The sequence below is a fragment of the Choristoneura fumiferana genome, chromosome 25 (genome assembly GCF_025370935.1).
Source record: "Choristoneura fumiferana chromosome 25, NRCan_CFum_1, whole genome shotgun sequence".
In the NCBI taxonomy this organism is placed as follows: domain Eukaryota; kingdom Metazoa; phylum Arthropoda; class Insecta; order Lepidoptera; family Tortricidae; genus Choristoneura; species Choristoneura fumiferana.
In genome coordinates this window covers 14,479,885-14,505,981 of record NC_133496.1, presented here as the reverse complement: position 1 = coordinate 14,505,981, position 26,097 = coordinate 14,479,885, and the positions used below count along the sequence as shown (strand labels likewise).

The 26,097-nt window shown below is 42.7% G+C and overlaps 1 protein-coding gene across 1 annotated transcript in view; it reads left to right on the top strand.

Moving 5' to 3' along the window:
* The window catches only part of Rsod (superoxide dismutase family protein Rsod), a 37,004-nt gene extending 11,811 nt beyond the window's left edge, over nucleotides 1-25,193 (top strand). Inside the window, exons 13-22 of the mRNA XM_074107427.1 lie at nucleotides 82-271; nucleotides 721-882; nucleotides 11,256-11,375; nucleotides 16,859-17,138; nucleotides 21,883-21,988; nucleotides 22,066-22,239; nucleotides 22,632-22,804; nucleotides 23,422-23,625; nucleotides 24,329-24,405; nucleotides 24,903-25,193. Coding sequence (XP_073963528.1) covers nucleotides 82-271; nucleotides 721-882; nucleotides 11,256-11,375; nucleotides 16,859-17,138; nucleotides 21,883-21,988; nucleotides 22,066-22,239; nucleotides 22,632-22,804; nucleotides 23,422-23,625; nucleotides 24,329-24,405; nucleotides 24,903-25,035 — 1,619 coding nt within the window. The 3' untranslated portion in view covers nucleotides 25,036-25,193. The remainder of the gene's footprint in view (nucleotides 1-81; nucleotides 272-720; nucleotides 883-11,255; nucleotides 11,376-16,858; nucleotides 17,139-21,882; nucleotides 21,989-22,065; nucleotides 22,240-22,631; nucleotides 22,805-23,421; nucleotides 23,626-24,328; nucleotides 24,406-24,902) is intronic.
* Nucleotides 25,194-26,097: the final 904 nt, after the last annotated feature.

Here is a 26,097-nt window from a genome sequence, read left to right as displayed (position 1 = left end):
GGCGCTCTGATCTGCTGTTCCTCGTTCCGTGTATAGATGTTTGTCCTTGGTCACTAACGGTGTGGTGTGCGGTGTCGGCAGACGTGGGCGCGGGGCGGCAGGTGTTCACGGACAGCAACCTGCCGCTGGAGGGCGCGGCGCGCGCGCTGGGCCGCTCGCTGGTGGTGTTCGCGCCGGGCGGCGGCCGCGACCGCCTCGCCTGCGCCAACATCGAGGAGGACCACGACATCGTCAAGTTCGTCAACATCATGAAGCCTCCGCGGTTCGCCATGTGAGTGCCCCCGCACGTTTAGTATACCCGTGATGTATGATGATAAGTTTGCGCGATGACGATTCTGTGGTATCAAAATAGTCACCAGCTACTGCGGTGCTAGTGCACGAGAGAATAAGCACCCTGTAACAGTTTTCGTGCCGATTTTATGTAACACGCCAACGCCAGAGCTAGCACGGGATAGAGCGCGCATCTGTCTTTAGGCGCCGGTAACGTTCTTCACGCCAGTATTTGGAAGCGTGGAAGAGACCGTCCTGCGGCATGCTGCCATATCATTTATTTATTGGCGACGAAGTGTCGGCGCCGTAAAATTGACATCGTAAAGTCGCCGTACCTAGGGTAGGGAGCGTGACGCTGAGTAGTGTGGTTCGTGGAGTGGTGTCTCATGGCGTGCACAGTGGCCCGACCTAACGTGGCCGTCCTAACGTGTGCGACGCGCGTGTGTGCAGCGGGCAGTTCCTGGCGGAGGTGCGGCGCGTGCTGGGCGCGCCGCGCTGGCTGCTGTGGGCGGAGGCGCGTCGCTCGCGCGCGCTGCACGGCGGCGCTTGCCTGCAGCTGCTGCTGCACTTCGCCGGCCCGCTCGCCAGCCGCCTCGAGCTCGACTTCACCAAGTAAGCAGTTCTCTCCGATATTTTACAAGCTTTTATTTAACTTGCATCTATGTATGTATATATAAAAGAAGTATAGATTAAATAAAATAAAATAATAATAATAAGAAGAAGAAGACAAAGAAAACTTACCTAAGAAACCTTAACTAAATATATCTATATGTTACTATAAAAATAAATATTATAAAAAGAAAACCCCGTCCAAAAGATCTGCCTGTGGCAGAGTTCCCATGATGCTGGCCGCATTACCCCTTTGGACCGCAAGTGCGATCCGCTGGGATAAATTATTTTGTTTTTTTTTATTTGAGTAATAAATAATAGTTCTGTATGTATATAGGTACGAGTATGTATGTATTGTACGCGCCAAATCTCACAAGTTTAATTTGACCCATTTCCAGAGATCGGATTGCCTTGGAATTTGGCATAGGTATTACTTACCTGTATGAGTACTTGTTGATGTCTTGTTCTCGTTTAGATAATAAAAACTTGATGTAGAATAGTAAATTGTTTATTATGATTACAATTTATTATAATCAATAAAATGTGTGCGCACACTAAGAAAGGCTGTCGTGAACTCGTGCACTTGCTGTTACAAAGGCAAGTAAAGTAAAAAAGGAACTTGCTGAGCGTGCGCAAAATGATATCATGTACATCGTACATATTCCCGGACAGGAAGATGCGGGATGCTGCATGATAAAACAAACTTATAAATGTTACATGTCAATTAGCAAATAAAATTAATCACTTGCTACAATTAAAACACACTATTTAAAAAGAGGGAACTTAGTAAGCATTACTGGAGATGTACTCTTGTTCTGTCGCATTTCTATTTGGGCCTGTTGATCGCTGCTACTGGTTCCTTCGATCACAGGCGACGGGGTTTCGCGCGTGGCCGGCCTTGGTGACTCCCTTGCTGTAGAGCGCGGCACTTGCCATCTGCACTGCCAACGACGTATTATAATTATTACTCCTATGATTCCGATGACAAACAGGATCGCGTATATCATCACGTATTGGTGAATGTCGTGATAGGATATACTCTCTGCCTCAGTCAGGACTTCATCTTCACTTTTCTTCAAAATCTTGATCTTATCGTCTATTTCTCGTTCTTCTTGTTGGAATTCTACTTGACCTTCCTTGAATACCTTTCGATGGGGCAGAGTTATGTTTATTATGTGATTGATAGGCGAAATTGTAGGTATAAACAATTCTGGGATTTTTTTCATTTCACTTGAATGAATCTTGTGTGGGTATATAGTGACCTTGTCTGTCTTGATCAAACAACCGTGGCTTATAACCATGAGCCCTGCGCCAGTCAGCTGACGTGCGCTTATCTGGTCGCCGCACAGTACTCGTACTTGACACTGACCACAGCAAAAGTAAACATAAGTATTGGTAGTATAACTTTCTTCCCATTTGTTTTTGCATTTTTCGGTTTCAGTTTTGCACTCGAAATTCTCCAACTCGCAAAAACTCTTATCCTCTGTCATTAGGTATTCAGGTTTTCGACTGGGGCAAAAGTATGAATCAGACTGCGTATAACACGTTGTGACGTCATTTTCTGTCATTGTGATAAAAGTATCTTTCTTTATGTTTATTGCAACGTAACTTGATATGGGAACCAAACTAACCATTTTGTCATCTTGTTGTTTTTTAATCGGAATGATTTTGAAAATCTCATATGACTCCCTGCTTATTAGTGGTAGTTTGATTTCAAAAATTATGAACTCCTGTAGCATTCTTGTTTTTATCTTGAGGAGACCATACACTTGTTGCAAATTAAAATGAATATTATCCACCGGAAGCGACACATCTTTCTCCAACTGACTTGATATCTTGCTCAACTCTTCAATTAATTGGGCTGGTGTCAACAAATGTAAATTGAAGCGTCCATGATAAATGTCTGTAACTGTTTCCAGTAACGCGTTTTGAATATTCCTTAAATTGTTCAACATGTTACTCGCAACTAGGGCGCCCATTGCAAGTTCATTAAGTATTAGATTCGTCTGCGCTGATTTTTTCGTTTCTTGTAAACTATTTTCTAACGCAGTCATGTGCAGATGTAATTCTTTGTGTTGTTGATTCATTATTACTTCGACTCGTCTTAAAAGATTATGTTGTGCCTCTACAATTGACGTCTGATTTTTCCACAGATTGACGATGTGTTTTTGATTAAGTCGAATCAACTGTATATCTTTCTTGTATTGTTCGGCGAATCTTTCGTCTAATACGCCGAATAAGTCTCCGGCGAGGTATCCAATTGCATTGATTATACCGCGGCGCTTGCGGGCGTGGGTCGACTGCGTTTGTACATTGTGACTCATTAGCAGCTGATTGTAGTATTCCAGTTCAGTGACACCGTGACGTAATTGGAGTAGTACTGCGCTGAACTGTGATTGTAGTTGCGCGTCTGTCCATGTTCTATCTAAAGTCGATATATATTGTTGTAACGCCTCTATGCCTTGCCAATACGGTTTCAATTCGTAAAAAACGACGAGCTTCCATTCGCTTCTTATCAATTGCATATTTGAAACCTTGTCAAAATATAAGCCTTGATTTTCCCTGAATTCTGTCGTGCTTATCATGCCATTAGAACTTGATATCAATGTCATGAAGAATAATATTGCAGTAAACATAGATGTTAAGCTGTACCTGTTTCGCGCGCTGCTTTTTTCTTGTTGTTTGTTTTCGCTTTGATTAGCTTCATCTTGCTGTTTGCCTTCCGTTAGAATAGAAATTTTAGTGACAGGCCGTCTGAGGTATCCGCTCTTGGTTTTCAATGTCACAACTCTAACTAGCCCATCTTGTCCCGGGTGAAGCTCGACGATTCTGCCCATTAACCACTTGCCTGGGGGCATGTTATCGTCATGTATAAGTACTACGTCATTTATTCTCACGTTTTCCCTGGCTTGTTTCCATTTGCATCTTGATGTCAATGTGGTGAGATATTCAGAGCGCCAACGTTTCCATAAATCTTGAAAAATTTTCTGCGTTAATTTCCATCGAGTCCGCAGGTCTCTTTCTGTCTCAATCAACGTAAGTATGGGTCCACTGGCGAGGAAATGCGAAGGTGTCAAGTAGTTTAAGTCTTCTGGGTCTTCTGAGATGGGGCAGAGTGGTCTCGAGTTAAGACATGCTTCTATTTGTGATAACAGCGTTGAGAACTCTTCGAAGGTGAGGATTTGTTCTCCGATAACTCTTTTAAAATGGTATTTAAAACTCTTGACTGCGGCTTCAAATAGACCAGAAGCTGATGGCCATGACGGTGCGTTAAAGTGCCATGTGATTTCCAATTCCGTTATCTCTTTCTTCAGTTGGTCGTCAAAAACTTGTTGTATTTCTTGATATTCCTCTTGTATAATTCGGTTTGCACCTACAAAGTTTCTGCCGTTGTCGCTGTAGAGGTGGCGTGGTGTTCCTCTTCGAGCTGACATTCTACGAAGGGCGGCGATGAAGGCTGATGCGGTGAGGTCGGAGACTAACTCCAGGTGAACGGCTTTTGTTGCCAGGCACACAAATACAGCAACATAACCTTTTGTGGTTTTTATGCCTCGGCCCTTGTTGGCCTTGATGTAAACATGCCCCGTGAAATCCACCCCTGTGTGATAAAATGGACGAGATGGATTCACCCGTGCACCTGGTAAGTCGCCCATTAACTGTTCTTGTTTATATGGCCTATGTTTTTTGCAGGTCACACACTGACGTACGAATTTCTTAGTGGCTCTATTTCCACTAATCACCCAGTATTTTTGCCGTACGAATGCCAATGTAACTCGAGTCCCGCCGTGATACGTGAGCTTGTGTGCGTCGTCGATTATTAATCTCGTTAATCTGTTGTCATAGGGCAAAATTATAGGATTTTTCATTTCGGGGCTGATTTGAGCGTGCTTTAATCTTCCCCCGACTCGCAGGAGACCATGATCATCCAGGAAGGGATCCAATCCCAAAATCTTACTTGTTTTTGAAATTTTCTTGCTTTTTTTAATGCTTTCTATTTCTTCGCTAAACATCTGTGCTTGTACTAGCTTGATAATTTGAATTTTTGCATCCTTCAGTTCGGATAGTGTAAGATAGGCTTGTTGTTTTCTATCCTGTTTTCTTGTTAAGAAACGCCGTATCCATGCTAGTACATGAGTGACCTTGTTGAACGAACTGTAACTTTCTAGCATAGTTTGGATGATGTTTTTTTCGTGTAATGCAACTCCGACTTGTTTCATTTTTCTCACTTCTTCTTCGGTCTTGTAACATATTTCCTGTGTTTCTTTTTTGTAGCTAGGTAGCCAGGTAGGACCTTGCCACCACAAGGGATGTGTTTTCAATTGGGCAACAGTTAAGCCTCGGCTCGCACAATCTGCAGGATTTTCTGATGATTTAACGTGCTGCCAGCTTCCTGACGGAATCACTTCGTTAATCTGACGAACTCTGTTGGAGACAAATGGTGTCCACCGTTCGGGGTGTCCTTGTAGCCACCCTAGGACGGCTGTTGAGTCTGTCCATCCATAAACCTTGATGTTGATGTTAGGTAAACATTGCTTGACCTTATGCATTAATTTGGAAAGTAAGAGTGCTCCGCAAAGCTCTAATCTTGGCAGCGAAATTTTCTTCTTGTGAGGCACTAATCTTGATTTCCCAGCAACTAAAACAATTTTTGAATTTTCGTCTTCTGTTTGTTTACAATATATCACCGCGGCGTAGGCTTGCTGCGACGCGTCACAATATCCGTGTAATTCGATATTCGCGCCGGCGCCGGTGCCTAACCAACGTTGTACTTGTAATTGATTTATGTTTGCCAAATCTTGTCTAATTTGTATCCATTCTGAATGTATGTTTTCGGGTATCTTGTCGTCCCAGTTAATGTTGACCTCCCATATTTTTTGAAATAAAATTTTCAATTTGATGGAGACGGGGGTAAGCCATCCCGCTGGGTCGAATAATTTGGATATATCCGATAATAATATTCGTTTAGTTATTACCTTGTCTCTTGTTTGTGTCTCAAGTTTTGACTGAAAAACAAATGAGTCTTGCTCTGGATCCCAGTGAATGCCCAAGGTCTTTGTCGATCCCTCTTGTTTGAAAATATAGTTTCCTTGTTTCTCTTTATCTTGTTTCATTTGTAATAATTCTTGATAATTAGAGTTCCATTTTCTGAGATTAAATCCACCCAATTGTAGCAGTTTTATTAAGTCTTGTTTTAGTTGGTTTGCGGATTTGACATCTTGTGCTCCATGAATAAGGTCATCCATGTAGAAGCAGCTTTTTACTACCTGTGCTGCGTCAGGGTAACTATTTTTTTCATCTTCGGCCAGCTGACGGAGCGTCATCATGGCCAGAAACGGTGCGGCCTTGGTGCCGTACGTCACAGTTGTAAGCTGATATTCTTGTAGTAAATCACGCGGTGTGTCGCGCCATATTATTTTTTGTAAATGTTGATCTTTGGGGTGGACCCATATTTGCCGAAACATTTTTTCAATGTCGGCAGTAAAAGCCACACGGTGTTGCCTCCACTTCAAAATAAGTTCTAACAAGTCTTGTTGCAGATTGGGCCCTGAGTACATGCAGTCGTTGAGGCTGACTCCATTTGTCGCACGTTCTGAAGCATTGTAAACAACTCTTAACATAGTTGTCAAAGAATCGTTACGTATGACGCAATGGTGTGGCATAAAGTATTCTTGTTCCAAATTTTGTGTTGCAGGTGTCATGTGTCCCAATCTTCTGTATTCCTCGATAAAAGCCTTGTATTCTCGAGCAATGTCCTTGTTTTTATTGAACTTTCTTTCTAATTGCATAAATTGGGCGATGGCCTTGTGTTTCGATTCGCCTAAGTCTTGTATCATGGGTTTTAATGGTAGCCTGACTTCGTATCTTCCGTCGTCTCTTCTTGTAGTGGTTGACTTGTAAAACTGTATGCATTGACTATCTTCGATGGCGTGACCGTCGCTTTCAGAGATATCTTCGATTTGCCAAAATCGTTGTATATCTTCCATGTTGTTTAAAACGATGTTACATTGATAGGTGCATTGCGTTTGTGTCTTGCCGCACAAAATCCAGCCAAGTCGCGTCTGTTGCGCGATTGGCGCTAAATTATTTGCTCTACGCAGGCCTTCCAAAAGGATGTTTGAATAAATATCTACGCCCAACAGGATATCAATAGGACGGCTGATATTGAAGTCAGGGTCTGCTAACTTGATCTTGTGTAAATAATCCCAGTTAGGTTTTCTGAAAGTTGCGTGTGGTAAGCTTCTCGTTAAGCTTCTCATAATAAAAGTTTCAACTGTAAACGAGTAATCTTCAGACATTGAGCTGCAGTTAATATTTAATTTTGCTTTACAGGTGGTGTCCTTGGAGCCGACCCCAGTAATGACTCCATTGCATTTTTGCCGGGGCAGGCCTAATATTTGCGCCGCATGCTCGGTAATTAGGGAGATTTGCGACCCTTGATCAATGATGGCGCGCATTATTCTTGGTACTGCATCAGCTCCCCAAACTTGAATTAGGGCAGTCGCGAGTAGTGTTTCTTGTATTTCATCTTGTTGCGCCACGTGTAAATTAGTTTTCTCTGTACAGGCGGTCGGCGGCACCTTGTATGGCACGTGACCGGGTGTCATGTTGCTATGCCTTGCGAAAGCGTCATGTAAAATTGTGTTGTGATTCCCGTTACACTCGCGGCATCGATTGTTTGATGTACATGGCTTGCCATTGTGACTGAACAAGCAATTATTGCAAAAGTTAAGTTTCGCAATTGTTTGTCGTTTTACTGACGGTGACATTTCCAGGAATCTTCCGCAGTAATAAATTCTATGTTCATTACTGTTGCATATTGCGCAATTTAATTTAATATTTTTCACACATTGGCTTGGTTGAGAAATAGCCTTGTTGCTTGAGTGGTAAGGTCTAAAATGAGACCTTTCTGGTTTTGCTGTATTTGTAGGGACGCTCATGATGGGTTTTTGACCGTTCTCTTGTTTGCGGCGTAAAGATTCCATAGCGGTGAATTTATTTTCCAAAAATAACAGAAAATCGCTCATTTCTGGTAAATCTCTTGGACGCTGCAACGACTCCATGTAATCTTTGTGCGTCTCTGCGTCTAACTTTTGACTCAAAATATGTATGAGAATAGGGTCCCATGTATCTATTTGGACGCCTAAGTTCTTGATAGCGTTTAAACACTCTTTGATTACATCATGTAGGCGCTTGATTTGCACTGCTGAGCTATGCTGCATCACCGGAATGTTCATCAAGGTGTTCATGTGTGACGTAAATATTAATTTTTGATTATGGTAGCGATGGTTCAGAATTTCCCAACTTGCTTGGTAATTTTCAGAACTAATTTGTAAGTGCTGAATTAAGCGCTCTGCTTCGCCCCTCAACTTGCCCTTGAGGAACTGCATTTTCTGCGCGCTTGAGAGAGAAGGATTGTTGTGTACTGCTTCACAGAAGAGATCCTTAAAGGACACCCACTGTTGGTAATTTCCAGAAAATATTGGAATATCTAACTGAGGTGTGGATTTTTCTCGATGAGAAACAGACCATAACTTGCTATTTATAGCCCGTTTTATGTCATTATAGCGCTGTTCTTGTTCACTAAATAATCGTTCATACTCTTGGTTAGTTCCATCTAATTCACTATCTATTTCCCAGTGCGCCGTGTCTATCGCCTTCCATCGGGACTTTATGGAATTCAACGTATCTTCAAACTCCCACTTCTCGTGTATGTCATCCACCTGAATACTTCCCACAGTACGAGCAAAGGCCTTGAAATTACTCATTTGCTTTTTTATCATGTCGTCTAACTTGCTGTGTATACCCCTAGATGTAGCTTGTCTCTGCTGCTCCCATACATTTTCCATTCTTGTTCCTGATGGTGACACAAGTGGAGAACCCCCCGCTTTCTCTGGTGGCTTCGGTATATTCAAGGGCGTAGCTGGTTTTATTAAAATTGATTTATTCATCAGTTCTCGTGTCTCGAGATAGATATTTCTTGTTTCTTGATAATATCCTCCCTTAAAGTAATCATGATCTGAAGTGAGATCTTTAGCCAAAATGTTATGATTATTTTGAAATTCATTCCAATGCGAATCTAATGTTTCTATACGCCGTTTCACATATTCAGCCGTCTTGCGTTCGGGACCATCTTTCTTGAAATTGGTCCGCACCTGCTGTATCGCGGTTACTAAAAGTTTTTGAGTTTCTAATACAGCCTCCATGGTGAGTGCTGTTAATTCTTGTGTATTTGTTTTGTTTCTTGATTTTAGTACGTACTTATTTGTCTTTTATTCGTCAGGATACTTGATTTGTTTTCTTGATAGAAATGTTTCGCGTTCCGACAGTAATTCCTTTCACTTGATGACTTGTTAATCTTGTTAGCTTGCTGAATATTATGATAGGACTTGCTTCCTTAGCTTGCTGGTTCCTTTCGGTGCCTTAATTTGTATATCCTCGAATGATATTCGCGCCTTCTCAATCCGACCGGTGAGACCCGCTTGTGGGAGGCCGACGGACCGATTCGCTATCTCTCAAGGAATACACAAAAAAAACACCAAAACGGTTCGAAGGACCACTTTTATGTATGAGTACTTGTTGATGTCTTGTTCTCGTTTAGATAATAAAAACTTGATGTAGAATAGTAAATTGTTTATTATAATTACAATTTATTATAATCAATAAAATGTGTGCGCACACTAAGAAAGGCTGTCGTGAACTCGTGCACTTGCTGTTACAAAGGCAAGTAAAGTAAAAAAGGAACTTGCTGAGCGTGCGCAAAATGATATCATGTACATCGTACATTACCTATACAGTGTGGGGCCCAGAACCGGGGATAATATTTAAAACAGAGGCTATATAGATCACCGGCAATTGGATCATCATGGTCCCACTTAATTAAAATCAAAACTTAACTTTTTTTTTGTTTTTTTTTTTTATAACAAACTTAATCGTAAATTCAATGCACGCCATCCTAGAGCCCAACTGACGTCGCCTGTCACGCAGTATATATATATACTAGCTGCCTGTGCTAGTGCGTGTGTGTAAACTTTAAAGTGCAATAAAAATAAAATAAAAAACAATTATTTTTAAAAGTCGTTGAACTAAATCGTACATGACATTATGATTGTTTTTTTGGAGTCTTTTTGTATTTTTTATTTCAACTCCAAATTTGTTACTTTTACGGGTATCCCGTGAAACCATATCGAAAATACAAACTGAGACATGGATGCACAGAAAAAACAGAAAAAGAGACCAGCACTGGGAATCGAACCCAGGTCCTCAGCATTCCGTGCTGCGTGCTATAACCCCTACACCACTGTTGGACATGGCATTTAATACAGTATTAACTCAAAATGCATCTGTATTACATGATAAGTTCTATGTAGAGGTTACATTAAAATTATTATTCAATACAGTTTTATTTTGAGTTAATACGGTATTGAGTGTCATGTGCGTGTTGCTCAGTTTGACGAGTACGACCTATGTTTTAATTATTTGCCCGTGTTACAACAGGCCCCACCCGGTATAATCTGGTGACAGACCATACAAATAATCTGGTAGTGACACCCTGGTGGTCCAGCCAGGATCTTTTTCATAAGAGGAAACTCTTCTTCTGAAAATTGGCTTAGAGTGATATTTATGTTACTACAATAGATACATAGTATTCTGATCTCCATCATTTCCGAGCAGAGGGTGCCTTTTAAGTCGAACCTAGTTAGACGCAGGCATAAATGTATCAATCAACTGCTTTTCCATTGAAGGAATAAGAATGCCAAAAGAATGCTTACGACTACTTTCGACCTTTCCTACGTCAGTCAAACAAACTGATTGACTTTCATCTAGGATTCGATTTGTAGCATTCGAACATGTCGGATGTAGACAATATCTAATTTTGCTATTTCTGTTTCTTTGGCTAGTTGAAGTAAAATTTTGATGGTGTTTTATGCGGCGATTAACTTTAACAGTGAACAGTGATCACAAAATTCTATATTGCTCTCGTGTCTGGCATTTTTTAATGCGCAAGTTGTCTCCACGTGGTTTCTGGAATTTTACTATCAAGTTGCAAAAACTACAACCACCGTACAATGTCCCTCTCAAAGAGAGTTTACCTTGCCACTGGCGAAATTGTCCTATTAATTAGGACAGAAAAGCCATATCTTAAAAGAGAAGAAGAAGACTTTCATCTATTTCTCTAATGATTTCCTTGACAAAAGTATGGGATGTCAACGTCAACATGAAATTAGTACCAGAAAGGTTCCACCATGGTACCTCAGGCTCATATTATACATTGATGATGGTGTACACGGTTCAGTTTATACGAGTGTGCCTGTATTCGTTCGTACCTTGTGCGATGCCGATGAATGTGTGTCGTGACTCGTGTCGTGTGGTGGCAGGCTGCTGTCGTCGGGGCGGCTGGACGCGCCGAGCGTGGCGGCGCCGGGCTTCGTCGACAGCAAGCGCAAGCGCACGACGCCCTACCGCGCCTGCGGCGTCACCGACCCCTCCGACCGCAGTGAGACATGCACTTTAATCTACTTTGTGTTACACTTATTACTGTTTTTAGGGTTCCGTCGTCAACTAGGAACCCTTATAGTTTCGCCACGTCTGTCGGTCTGTCTGTCTGTCCGTCCGCGGCTAAGTTTAGATACCGTTAGTACTAGAAAGCTGTAATTTAGCATAATATACCTACATATCAGTCACGCCGACGAAGTGGTAAAATAAAGAACAAAAAAAAAATTTTAGGGTACCTCCCATAGACGTAGTGGGGGTGTTTTTTTTTCTCGATTAAACCTACAGTGTGGGTTATCGTTGGTTTTTCGATTTAGTGATCTGTTTGCCAAATATTCAACTAAGTATAAAGTGAAAATTTTCATTAAAATCGAGCGTCCCCCCCCCCTTTAAAATCTAAACTGTTGGGTGGAAAATATTTGGAAAAATTCAGAATGGTAGTAAATGTATCAAATTTGCAAGGAAAATTATAGCGGCTACGATGGCTTGAGAATTATTAGTAGTTTAAGAGTAAATAGCAGTCTAAGGTATAAAACATACCTAAACTTGGAAGATTCCGTACACAATACGAAATCCTTTGAAAAATATTACTCGATTTTTTTGTAATGGCTATAATACGGATTGTATATAGTTAGGTATTTGAGGTTTATATATGCATTTATATTTGTTCAAATGTTTTGCTCTATTTGTCGATCCTTGTTTTTTGGATTGCTCCTCTACCACTCAAAGGTTGACTGGCAGAGATCCCTGCAGGGATAAGTCCGCCTTTGTACTTAACACAACTTTTATTTATGTAACCTTTTTGTTTTTCCTTTTTGTACAATAAAGAGTATAAACAAACAAACAAACAAACAATACGGAACCCTATCCTGGGCGTGTCCGAGACGCCCTTGGCCGGTTTTTTTATTTGCCATCAAAAATTTATGTATGCACAATGCCTACCAAGTTCGCCGTAAATAACTAGATGACTAAGGGGTTTGACGCTTTGTACCAGATTCGAAAAACACCAGATTCGCGGAACGCCAGATTCGCAGAACGCCAGATTTTCATATTTGCAGTATACCAGATTCGCATAAGTAGTACCAGATTCGCAAAACGCCAGATTCGCAGATTGCCCGATTCGTTTCTTGTCAGCATTATTTAGCATTTTCGGCTCAGCAGGGCTACTACGAAAATCTGACGTTTTTCGAATCTGGTACAAAGCGTCAAAACCCGTCGTGTGCGGCAATAGATGTAACCTTTCCACATTCGAGCGTGATCCATGAACTTACGGCGCAAGTCGTTATGTGATGCGATGCAATAACGGTAAAACTGCCACGGTCTTCAGGTTCTCGCGCTTAAGATGTCTAGAGCCTTAATTCTAAACTCTTGTCGTCGGACAAAGACAGCTAAAGAACAAACGGGAACGAGGTGCGACCGGATTCACATCGCGAGCGTGGCCGTGGGTCAGCGCCAGCGCATGTCGCCGGTCGCGGCGTACTCGCAGTCAGCGACTCAGCGTGGTGGGTGTTGTTGCAGAGAAAGGGCAGGGCTCGCTGTTCGCGCCGTCGCGCGCCCCCCGCGGCCCCCGCGCCCCCCGCGCCGCCACCGCCGCCGCCGAAGTCGCCGCCGTCGTCTGCGCCGCGTTGCTGCTAGCCGCTATCTCATAAATACACTTAATGATTATTTTCAAGAAAATCTTATTGTTTCATTTTCATTTACCCCTAATCCTCCGCTACAAATTCGTTGTCGCACTCAATTTCACGATGATTTTTGCAGATCTATGGTCAACTTAACGTTTGCAACGAAAAGGTTCCACCATAGTAGTAATTCAGTTTGTATGTACAGTCAAGTGTAAAATTAATATGAACTTATTCAAAGTTTCAAAAATAAGTACTTACCGTAAAACCGGGCTATTTGACGCGATTTTTAGACAAAAGTGTCAATAAATCCATATTTTACGTCTTTACCTAACGTTTTATATTTTTAGTAGGAACATAAAAGGCGTAAAGCTGCGTCATGGTCTTGATATACGACACAAAACGAGAGGTGTTCCAAATAACCACAGGTATCCAAATGTCAAAATACCTAAAGTATTACACTGAGATTGTCAATTTTTAAATAAGATGAATCCTTTTTCTGCCGCGACGGTAATCTTTTGGCACAAACTCTATGGTTAACCATTTTGCTACATCCTACTTTAATGCATAAGTCATAATATCAACATGAAACCATTCTCAAATAACCACTTGTGAAAAGGAGTCGCGCTGTCATCGTTCATCCACCATTACCTCTCATATTTCGTTTTCTAGAATTTTTTTCCCGTACAACGGTAAAAACTACTAGACACTGGCAAAATTGTCCTCCGATGGACAGAGCCATATTTTTTTAAAGAAACAAAAACACTTGTGAAAAAAAATTAGGCATTTTGCCATTTGCGTGTTTTCGGTTTGAGTTATTTTAATATTTTGTCATTTCAGTCATTTGGTATTTGAAGGAATTGTGCATTTTAATCTTTAGGTATACATATAAAGAATATGACGTTTTAGGTCAAAGTCCTAATGAATTTCGTTCATTTTAAGAATGAGACAACTTGAAATCTATATACCTAGGTATTATGAGCCCATGGTAATTTGAAAATTAAGGGTATTAGTGAATAAGGTCCAATGAAGGTCCAATGCCGTTATTTTACTTTGCCAAACAAATGAATGCAGTTCTTAAAAGTAAAAGTATCAAAAAATATGACAAAAGTACTGCAGCTATAGGTAGGTATAATGGGTATAGACTTATTTGCTACGCAACTCTATGCCGTACCTGCTAAGATTCACGGTACTTAAGACATTCTCGCCCCTACTTTATACCTAATCGAAGCAAGTGGCTCTCCGGGGAGGGTGCACCCCGACTTATTGCATGCCCCCTGCTCTCTTCCGCCCGCCGCTGACCTGGAGTCTCCGCCAGGCGTCCGGAAGCTCCCGTCGGGCTGCAACAAGCTCATCAAGCAATCTCGGTACTACACAACATGTAGCTATAGTTGGTCGCCTACCAACGACATCACGGTCGAACAAATTTCAAAATAATATTCTGAAATAAACAACTTCCAAATTAGAATTAAGAATTCACGCACCAGTCCAGGCGACCTGCCTACTAATAAACAAATACCAAATGCTAAAATACCAATGTTGAGAACAAAAATAACTTTGCTCGTAAGAAAAGTCAGGCGCTCTTGTGTGCACTCCGACTCCGAGTCTGCGTGGAGTTAGGGCACGAAATTAAGCCCACCAGTAAAATATGTACATGAATTGAGCACTCGATATTTCAATAAAGACCGACCGGGGTCTTTCGCCTCTACTATAATACCCCAGAGTAGATATGTATGTACTTACTAAAGAATAAAAGCAAACAAAAAGATATTTTATTTGTGTGCTGACAAAAAGATGCACTAAGTACCTATAATACACTCGAACAAACTGAGTCACGCCATGCATGTCCCAGGGTGGAACTTTTGCAGTGCCTTTGCTCTACTAACTAATGTCATTTTGGACATGAAACTACCGTCAGACTCACTCATATTAAATGATATTGTAACGGATAACTCACGTCTTAAACCGAGTTTAGCTCGACATGTTTCGGGCTATTTCGTAGCACTTCTTCACAGGAGCACTGAGGAGAGTGCACTGAGTGTGCGTGTTGCGGCAGCCGCCGAGTCGCGTGCTCCTGAGAAGAAGGGCTACGAAATAGCCCGAAACAGTCGAGCTAAACTCGGTTTAAGACGTGAGTTATCCGTTACAATATCATTTAACTAATGTCATGTTGGCAAATTGTAAAAATATTTTTTGTGCGGGGCTGTTCTCGTCTGCCTGATGGCTTTGACTAGTGGAGCATAAAAAGTAATCTTATGTTACTTGTACTATTACTTATTCTGTGTCTCTCTCTACATAGATCCAACATAAATACCTACGAAGTTTTGAAAAATAATTTGAACAGCAAGTGTTTTTTTTTGCAACTAATATCAAGTCTCCGTAATGAAAGTAAAACATTCCTATTGAATCATTAAGTTGCTCAAATTACATTCACAATGACTCAATCAATTGAAGGAATAAATAAATCATTAAACTCCATCATGTCGATACGACAGCCTCGCGATAGTGAAAGGAGAAAGCATGGCCGCCTGGGAAAACAATTCTTAACTCTTAAAAGCTTTATTAAAACTTTTTGCTAGGTTTAAAGTTACCGTATGTAGGTATTATTTACATAATTATTCGTAAGTGAAATAACTATTGCTTGATAATGTTTTAGGTAAATCGATGTCAGTGAAGGGTGGTGGCCGATGCTGGGCATTAGAACTGATGGAGTTTCCAAATACATTGACGAGACAATCAAACATTATTATAGAATCCATGACTCGTGTCGAACACAAGCGTCCACGCACGACAACATAATTGTTCACGTCTCAACAATTATTGTCTAAAACCTACATTTTAAAATAATATTGTTTTCACGGTTCAACTATCTAATAACAGATGGGGCTAGTTTCACCATATTTTGTAGGTAATTTTGGAGTTGTTTAATGTTTAAAAGGTTTGTTATGTTATTTAAATTATACTTAATGTTGTGTCATAGTTCAAAACCAATTCATACATGTTTTTCTAAAATTATTTGATTTGTAAAGTTATCCATAGATGTCGTTATACCGCACCTACAACAAGCTAACGACACGCTATCTTAGATTGTATAAAGTCTTCAAATTATTATTGTTTCATCGTAGCATTACAAAAGCGATTCAGTAGCAAGCAAGTAGGCTTTAATAAATTAAATAAAGTGCATTCTTATTTTTGGGACCCTTCAGTTCAGTACAATAATTAAGTACCTATATTTACAAATGACTACCCACCACATACCCGGAACCTCTAGTTTTGAAGTCGAAACTAAGCTAACCACTAACTATGTAATAATTAATATAACTTTGAATCTCCTTAGTTCTAGTCGCATCTATTTCGAAATCAGAATAAAGGATAGGAACATTATATTTCTATGCAAGTTTTGCAAACAAATGCAATTCGATGAGAAAAGTAGCCTCTATTTAGGTCACGCCGCGGTTGCCGGTTTGATACTCAAAAATCATATAGATTTTCCGGTTTCGGCGTGAAAGTTATTCATGTCTAGGACATTAGGCAGTCATATTCGTTTCCAGATGGGATAGATGACGTCGGTACTTCGGTAGACGTCCCGAAATATCGGGAGCTCATTAAAAGTTACCACAGTCAACCGACGTCCCGTAGCGTAAGTAGCGAATGACTGATGGACTCTGTTTAGAAGAACACGCACGTGACCTCACGAAACGAGCCTGCGCAGTTCAGCAGCCGGGGGTCGCGCGTGCGCGGCGCGGCGGTCGATAGCGGCGCCGGGGGTCGGGGGTCGCACAGCGTCCGCGAGTGCGGGGTCGCGAGGACGAGCGTCGGATCGCGATGTGGCGGGCGGCGCTGGTGCTGGGGTGCGCGTCGCTGGCGCTGGGCAACCTGGAGGGCCCGTTCCTGTTCTTCGGGCCGGCGGCGCTGGAGCGCTACCGGCGGCCGGCGCTGCGCTTCCTCACGCAGGACGAGCTGACGCGGCTGTACGCGGAGCCGGCGGCCGTGGTGGTGTTCGGCAGCACGGGCGCGGGGGCGGGCGCGGGCGCGGGGGCGGGGGCGCGCCTGCCGCGCCTGCGCACCGCGCTGCGACATGCGCCCGCGCTGCAGCTGCCGCAGGGCTTCCTCGACGTGCACCCCGACTACGTCAGCAACGAGACGCAGGTACCTACTGCCCCGCCCCCGCCCCCGCCACCGCTGCTATCACAACCAGTGCCCTGTTTATCAAAACTCACAAGTCTACACGTTCACAAGTTACACTTTACAAAGAAGTTTTTACACGTTCGTGTAAATTACGTTTATCAAAAAATATCTATAGGGCTTGTAAAATAAAACACTTGTAGGTTGTACTTGTAAGTTCAAAAATTAAAAATGTATGCCGCATTCCTTTCCCGCCATTTAATATGTCTACTTAAACGCATGGCTGAATGGTATATTATCTGTGTATAATATTGACCGGACATTAAAAAAAAGTAGTATTCCCGCCTTTTAGTGTTCCGCATCTGTAGTTCACTACTAGGAGCGCTCGGTTTAGTTCTCCGCCCCTCAAGGAACTAGTTCGCTCTTTTAGGTCGTCAGCTCCCGACGCCAACGCCGATCAACGCTCCCGTCTCGAACCAGAGAAATACTATCTTTTTCTTGTAGTAATTATTTTGCTTTTACTTTTTACATTGTACCCGTGATAATTTATTTTGATATGTTTATTTTTTGATAGACGTAATTTACACGAACGCACAGAATATATAATAGTACGTGTGAAAACTTCTTTGTAAAGTGTAACTTGTGAACGTGTAGACTTGTGAGTTTTGATAAACAGGGCACTGGTCTCAAACTAAGCAAAGCTTGTACTATGGATACATAAAACAGTACGTTGTGACCAAAACTTGTTTATTATTGTCGTTTTCATGAAAACGATTTTCTTTACTTTCGGGATTGTAAGTATATTATGGTGAAACTAGTGGATGTGTTTGCCAATCAACAAAACAAACAAGTCATGGTAAACATGACCTTAGTGGTATGGCATAATTCACTCTTTCCTTATCGTTCATCACCATAATCATATCACATAATCACGTATGTACCAGGATGGAACTTTTTCGTATTCAATTTCACTATGATTTCTTTGGCAAATGTATGGGGTGTCAACTTGTCGCTTTCAGTCGTTACACAATTTCGTATGGCTTTTCAAACATGACGTTAAAGTGACAAGGTACAAAAGTGATCACTTATTTATGACGTTGACTGTACCTACCTATTAACTCGATCGTTCATGTAGCGGAAAAATATTTTTGAACTGCGTTTACAGATTACAGACGGAGAGAAAAAACGTCTAAATATTTTCCATTTTATTTATACGTAAGTACCTACTAAGTAGGACTATTTCATTCGTTATATTACTTTTTCTTCCATGTTTTCTTTTGAAAATGTAATTTATCTGTTTCTTTATAAGCTCAGGATCCATTGCTGTCAATAGTTATAATGTGCATGACGTGACTGTGTCCGCGGGTCGCGGGTGGCGGGGAGCAACACTAGAATATTTTATAGGAAGTGATGAGGCGGTATAAAAACGCGATATATCGCCAATCGCCATGATTAATCAATTTGTTGTAAATCCGCTTTCCACATTACATAAGCAACAGGCTTGAACAGACTGATGCTCATGCTGTCAAGTACTAAGAGTTAGGTGTGACGCAGTTCATTCTGTACCACTTGAAGACCAACGCGACATCTTGAGTTTTTTTATACCGACTTACGTAAAGCACAGTAAGTTTTATGCTAGCAAAAAATACGAAAAATAGCTACACAGCAATTATAGCTACTTAGGAGCAGAGCTTAATAATCCTAATTCAAGAAACCGCCATCTTTTAACTGCTGGTTAAAGTTTACTTATGGTCACGGAACTTTATCACATTAACAGCTCTACCGGGCAGCGCAACGAATGGGATAGTAGAGCGACTGTAGAGACTAATTTCCCGAAATTGTTCTTTCCCAGTATATTAAATTATTAAATTATTTCGGGAAATTAGTCTCTACAGTCAGTAGAGCCGCTGATACATTTAAAATTAAAATTAAAATTTAATAATGAAGTGCGCCTCGACGGTGCCGCGGGGACTTTAGTACCTACCGACGCCGACTCATAGTGTGCAATAGTGTTGTTGTTTATCTTATATATTACAGATATTGTACAATGTATCAAAAATTGTCGTTTTCATTTGTACGCTGATGACGTGCACAAACCGAACGATGTAAAGCCAGCCGTAGATCAAATAAATCAAGACCTGTCAAGAATAAGTGAATGGTCCGTGCGTAACTCACTTACGTTAAATCCCATCAAGTCAAACTACATTGTCATGGGTTCGAAGCACCAAGTCAATAAAATCAACTCTAAGAATCCTCAAATCACCATTAATGGTGAGGTGATAGAAAAGACTGACCAAGTGCGGAATTTAGGTCTGAAAATGGATTCTGAAATGCGTTTCGAATCTCACATTATGGAGGTCACCCAAAATCGTTTCTATCGTTTGAAGGTGCTGTACAGAGTGCGGGACTATCTTACTACTGAATTACGCATCAAATTAGTTGAATCTCTTATCTTGTCTAAATTTACAATTATGCTGATACTGTTTATGGTCCACGTCTTCTTTCTAAAACTAAAGCTTTGATACAAAGAGTACAAAATGCATGTGCAAGATTTTGTTTCAACATTCCTTCTAGAACACATGTATCACCATATATAAATCGTGCTAAGATTTTAAATATGTCCTCACGACGTTATATTCAGCTCAGTACTCAGCTTTTCGGTATTATTAAGCACCGCAAACCTCCCTACCTTTCAGAAAAAATCACCCAGTCTCCCTGTAGGTACCTACCTACTCGTTTATGTCGTCTTGCCGTTCATACTCACCACACAAATGCATTCCGTGGAAGTTTTAAATACGTCGCATCCAAAATCTGGACCAATCTCCCGCCCCCACTGCGCTCTACTGCGCTCTCTATTGCTAGTTTTAAGCTAAAATTAAAGGATCATATGCTAAAGCGTCAGTTAATTGGCGATATTGTATAGTATCATCATGTATCATGTAAACATTTAGAAATAAGTGAAATACAATACCCATATAAAGAAGTAGAAATAATTCCATTGTCAAATTATGAGATACATATCATGTACAAAAGCTAACTTAACTTATCCCTTTGCAGAATCTCCGTCAGACGGCCATAATGTATAACATACTTATATGTATAACATATTATCAAGGTGTCAAATAGGCATGCACGATTTTTCTTTTTTTTTTTCTCTCTTTATTTGGCTGCAGCTGAAAATAAGCGCTGTGGTTCCGTACCTCAGCATTGCTGAGCTGCCAGCCCTTTCGGCTAGCTATAAGTTGACTTTAATTAAACATTAAGTTATGTACCTGATGTATGCTACCTACAAGTTTGCCGAATTAACTTTTTCTTTCTTTCTTTCATTCTCAATAGCAAATGAATACCGCGTATTACGGAATTCACGGATGGGGCGATTAATGATACGGCCAAGAAATCTCGACTAGTTGATATCACATGGAAATGTTTTTATTTTTGCCAACCTTTTTGAAACGTCGACACAACGAATACCCCAACTACCTCTAATATTATAAATGCGCAAATTTGTAAGTCTGTTTGTTTGGCACCTCGTCACGTCTAAGCCGCTGAACCGATTCAGATCAAATTCGGTAGAATTTGTTTATTTTGAGTCCCGGGGAAGGACATAGGATAGTTTTTATCCCGGAAAATGGAATAAGTTCTTGCGGAATAAACGAAACGAATTCTACAGACGGAGTCACGTACATCAGTTAATTAAGTTAACAAAATTATGTTAATAGTTTTTAAGAACATTTTTAATGCTAATCAGTCCTGTTTTCGACAGAGGTCGCAATCTTCTTTTTTCTTCATAAGGCCGTATGAGAAAAGTCAGAAATCAAATAAATGATTAACAGCCTTATTCATAAAAAAACCTTAATTGAGGTTTGATCGGTCTGTTACTTAGCAGACTGATTAAGCTTAATAGACGGTTGTCAAGAAGTATGATTCATAAACGCTTGCTAGCAGTCTGCTAGTTGTTGAGCTGCTGATAGACGGATTAGACGCGTTATGTTGGCCACCTTGACAAATCAAAGACAAAAAATGGCCTAATCGATAATTAAAAAAAAAATTGACAGCAGTGACAGCAAATTAGCAGGAAAAAAATAAAAAGCGAGATGTTTGTTTTCCCGCCATTTCCGATTCGCATGTTTATGTTGTGCAAAAAGCCATAATTATGTTAATCATCCTAATTTTTTATTCATATTTATTGTTAATTTATTGTTGCTAATTTAGAGGATTTTTAAATACAAATTCCTGAAAATAAATTTTCCAGTTTTTTTTTTTAATCTTTGCGTAGCCCTGCCTTCACTATAAATATCTTCAGTATGGTTTTTTGCTCTTGTCAAAGTCAGCTGTTCAAACTGGTGGCGGCCATTTTGTGACTTAGCAGGGAGATAAAGGAGGGTCTACGGTGCTCTAACTTTAGCAGAGCCTTGATCGACTGATTAGCGCTAACAGACGTTTATGAATCATGTTTTTTAGCATCGGGCCTTCAAGGAGCCTTCAAGGAGGCTCTAACTTTTTATGAATAAGGCTGTAAGAATGTACCTACTCCAGGAGTGCAGCCCCCTCTCCCACTGCGTGCACGGCGCCCCCGCCTCCGGCAGCGGCGCGGGCGGGCGGCAGCCATATAATGCAACCGCACCCCGCGGCCGGTGTCCGTGGAGCCTATATAGGACCCTGCACCCTCAGATTCTGTCACCCGAGGGCTATAGGATTGCATTCTTTGTCCTCTATTCGAGTCTGTGGTGGTCCTTCCGAGTGACTTATCAATCTTTATTTGCGCCAGGTCCTGACGCTGCAGGGCCCGTGGTCCGAGCGAGATGCCCAGATGACGGAGACTTTCGCCCGCCTCCAGGACATCTACGGAGTCGGGCGCGTGCTCGGTATACTCGGTAAGCTTCAACCGCGCTCTCCGGCTACTTGCCGTCATGTCTCATCAGAATGTGCCTAATTGCTGGTCTTCCCGCAGGCAACTCGGTGTCGCAAAGCCCCCCCTCGGACTACCCGGACGCCAGCGAGTGGGCGCGCGTACGGCGCGGCGCCGAGGACCCTGCGCCGTCGTCCTCCACGCCGCCCGCGCCCGAGGAGGAGCGCCCCACGAAACCTCAAGTCAAGTTGGCCTATGCGCTCTTCAATGCTTCCGGTAAGTATTTAGCCGACGCGCGGGGCGAGGCCGGTGCAGGAATATACTGAATTTAAAATCTCGCTCTATACCTCGCCTCCGGTGGCGTGCCGTGGGTCAATTCCAGGGTCAGCTGCCTGCTGCTACTTTACGTGTGCAGCACCAGCGCCAGCACTAGCGTTGCCTACCCTCAATGCACGGCCCAGCTCGCCTTGTGCTTCGTCTCCTGTCTTGCATGGCACCTGATGGAAGATGGGTTTTTATTTTCACTCGTGATAAAGTCACGTTTGTTGTGAAGTTCCTATACACATGGCGCGAGGCGAGACTAGGCGTGAGTTAAATCGCGAATGCTCGTTCACACTCATTGCAGTCACTCGCGCGCAAGTGTCTGAGTGTGTGTGTGGCGCCCGCAGGTCAGCCGGGCAAGGGCGCGCTGGTGCGGTCGTCGGGCTGGCCGGAGCTGGCGCTGGCCAACGGGACGCGCGTGCGCCTGGACGCGCTGGCCGGCGAGCAGACCGTGCGCACCACGCGCCTCTACACCTTCCTCGTCGTTAACTTCGCCGTGCCAGGCACCTCCCGCGATAAGGTAGGTAACCTCCCCGTCTCTCTACATACTACCCCTAATGTCGGGCTCACATGTCTGTACCCAGCGCCGGCACACACAGTTTTATGTTAGAGTCGTACGTTAGAGCCTGTTAGAGTAAACAATAACTATTCCACTGTATTCTATCGTATGCGATATTTTTTTGGTGCTAACCAAATGTGTAACTCTTCATAGGATGTGAAAGAGTCTATATGTTACTGAGGTTTCGATCATCAATCGTCCTTTCCTGAAATTGCCATATTTACTTTTCATATCATCTATTACCTATGGAGTATACTTATGATAGAGTTCCATAACAGTACTATCAATGGTACTGGTGGGAACACACCCTATTCTACAGAGCTATATTTTATGCTTACCAATGATAAGACTACATTATGGTGTATGTACAGTTCAATACTTTAGGTACACATTTGCGACATGTTTAGTAACATGTTTACCTATATGCTGTGCGACCGCTATTTGTTATTGTGAAGCACTACCCGCCCTCCGGCGCTCGAGGTCGGGAGTGGCTGGAGTGGCTGGAGTGGCGGGAGTGGCGGGAGTGGCGGGTCGAGCAGGCAGTGGCTGAGTGTGGCACTCGCACGGTGCGGTTGCAGATCATGCTGGAGCTGAGCTTCAAGCAGGCGGGCGGCTGGTGGGCGGCGGCGGGCGCGGAGCTGAAGCTGCGCGGCGCCAGCGTCAGCCTGCTGGCGCCCGCGCCGCCTGCCGCGCCCGCCGCCGTGCTCGGCAAGTCTTACCGCTGCGACCAGCCGCTCGTGTACCAGGGCGACGGCGCCACGCTCACCTTCCCTGACATCCAGGTACGCATGCTGAGGCTGAGGTTCCTCCTACACTATGTCGTCTGCCTTTTTAACCGCCTTCAAAAAGGAAGGAGGTTATCAATTCGGTTGTATTTTTTTTGTTTGTTACCTCAGAACTCCGTCATTTATGAATCGATGTGAAATTTAATATTTTTTTTTATATTATAACTACTCAATAAAAGTATTTCATGGGTTGAATTTTAATAACTTTGACACAGTTGCTAAGCAATTTATGCTCCGCGTAATGCATATGGTAAAGCGGGTGGTGCTGGTGAAACACCAGGACTCCTCAATAATAAACGTCTATGCATCGGAAAAAGCAATCTTTCGTAAAAGGTGACGAGCAGCTGATATTAAACGAGCAAAAGGGTCTCCTGATGGTAAGAGATCACCACCGCCCATAGACACCTGCAACACCAGGGGGATTGTAGATGCGTTGCCAATCTAGAGGCCTTAGATGGGATACCTCAAGTGCCAGTAATTTCACCGGCTGTCTTACTCTCCACGCCGAAACACAACAGTGCAAGCACTGCTGCTTCACGGCAGGATTAGCGAGCAAGATGGTGGTAGCAATCCGGGCGGACCTTGCACAAGGTCCTACCACCTGCTAAACCTGTTAGTTGCGAAATGAACGGATGCCGCTCGCCGTCGCCCTCGGCGGGTCGGCGCCCGGCGGTGATGTGACAGTCTCTGTCGGTTCCAGATGCAGCCCTACATGGACAGCACGGAGCAGTTCGCGGACGCGTTCCACTGCGTGGGCTTCACCACGGCTCCCATCTGGTGAGCTCGCCGTCGCCGCGCAAGCGGTCTAACGTTTTTCTTCACTAAACAATCGCGCAAGTGGGACTGGGCCGGCCATGACAGCCGAATGCATCCACTGCGGTGGGCTAAAAATGCCACAGGACGGATGGCGACGGCGGGGTAGGCCCAGACCACATATATACCTATCCTGTGCCCAGACGGAGATGGCGGGACGACCTGGATGTATTTCTCGACGACTGGCCTCAGGCTGCTTTGGATCGGGAGGAATGGAGGACATATGGGGGGAGGCCTTTGCCCAGCAGTGGGACATCAATCCAGTCTAGATAATTATAATAATAATGCGACTTGTTTCGTCCTTCATCCCACCTCTCGATGATTTTGGATTTCAATCCAAAAACCCCCCCAATGCGAGTTCGTGAGGGAGGCGAGCGTGGTGTTCAAATTCGCACACAGACGTCACTTAAATAAACAGTGAGGTAAAGTGTAACTGGCAACTGACGGGGGTCTGTCCGCAGGTCGGGGCTGATGGTGGCGGGCGTGATGCTGCTGGCGCTGGCGGGCTCCGTGTGCATGATCCTGGACATCCGCACCATGGACCGCTTCGAGTCCAGCCGCTCCAAGCAGCTCACGGTCACCGTCTCCGAGTAGCGAGCTGCGGTCTCCCGCAAAGTTCCTCGCAGAGCTCCTGCTTTCAGTGGGGCCGGGCTGAGCCTTGCTGCCGGACCCCGCGGTTAGGTTAAGTTTTAAAGTTCATGAAAATTTATGTCAAATAAATAGAGACGTCGAATACAATACATTATATTACCCACCTGCCTTTTATTTCGCGAACCTCGTAGCAGTCGTCACCACTCCACCACACCACTTGGCGAAATAATCCAGCTAACATGACCTGAGGCATACTTATACGTTAACAGCCTTATTCATAAAAAAACCTTAATTGAGGTTTGATCGGTCTGTTACTTAGCAGACTGATTAAGCTTAATAGACGGTTGTCAAGAAGTATGATTCATAAACACTTGCTAGCAGTCTGCTAGTTGTTGAGCTGCTGATAGACGGATTAGACGCGTTATGTTGGCCACCTTGACAAATCAAAGACAAAAAATGGCCTAATCGATAATTAAAAAAAAAAAATTGACAGCAGTGACAGCAAATTAGCAGGAAAAAAAATAAAAAGCGCGATGTTTGTTTTCCCGCCATTTCCGATCCGCATGTTTATGTTGTGTAAAAAGCCATAATTATGTTAATCATCCTATTTTTTTTTTTCATATTTATTGTTAATTTATTGTTGCTAATTTAGAGGATTTTTAAATACAAATTCCTGAAAATAAATTTACCAGTTTTTTTTTTAATCTTTGCGTAGCCCTGCCTTCACTATAAATATCTTCGGTATGGTTTTTTGCTCTTGTCAAAGTCAGCTGTTCAAACTTGTGGCGGCCATTTTGTGACTTAGCAGGGAGATAAAGGAGGGTCTACGGTCCTCTAACTTTAGCAGAGCCTTGATCGACTGATTAGCGCTAACAGACGTTTATGAATCATGTTTTTTAGCATCGGGCCTTCAAGGAGCCTTCAAGGAGGCTCTAACTTTTTATGAATAAGGCTGTAAGTATTTAAATAAATAAATATCCTCGACTATACAACCTATAGCTTTGCTCATAGATACCATAGCCTAGAAAATCTACACATAATCAAGTTAAATTAGCCACTTATCAT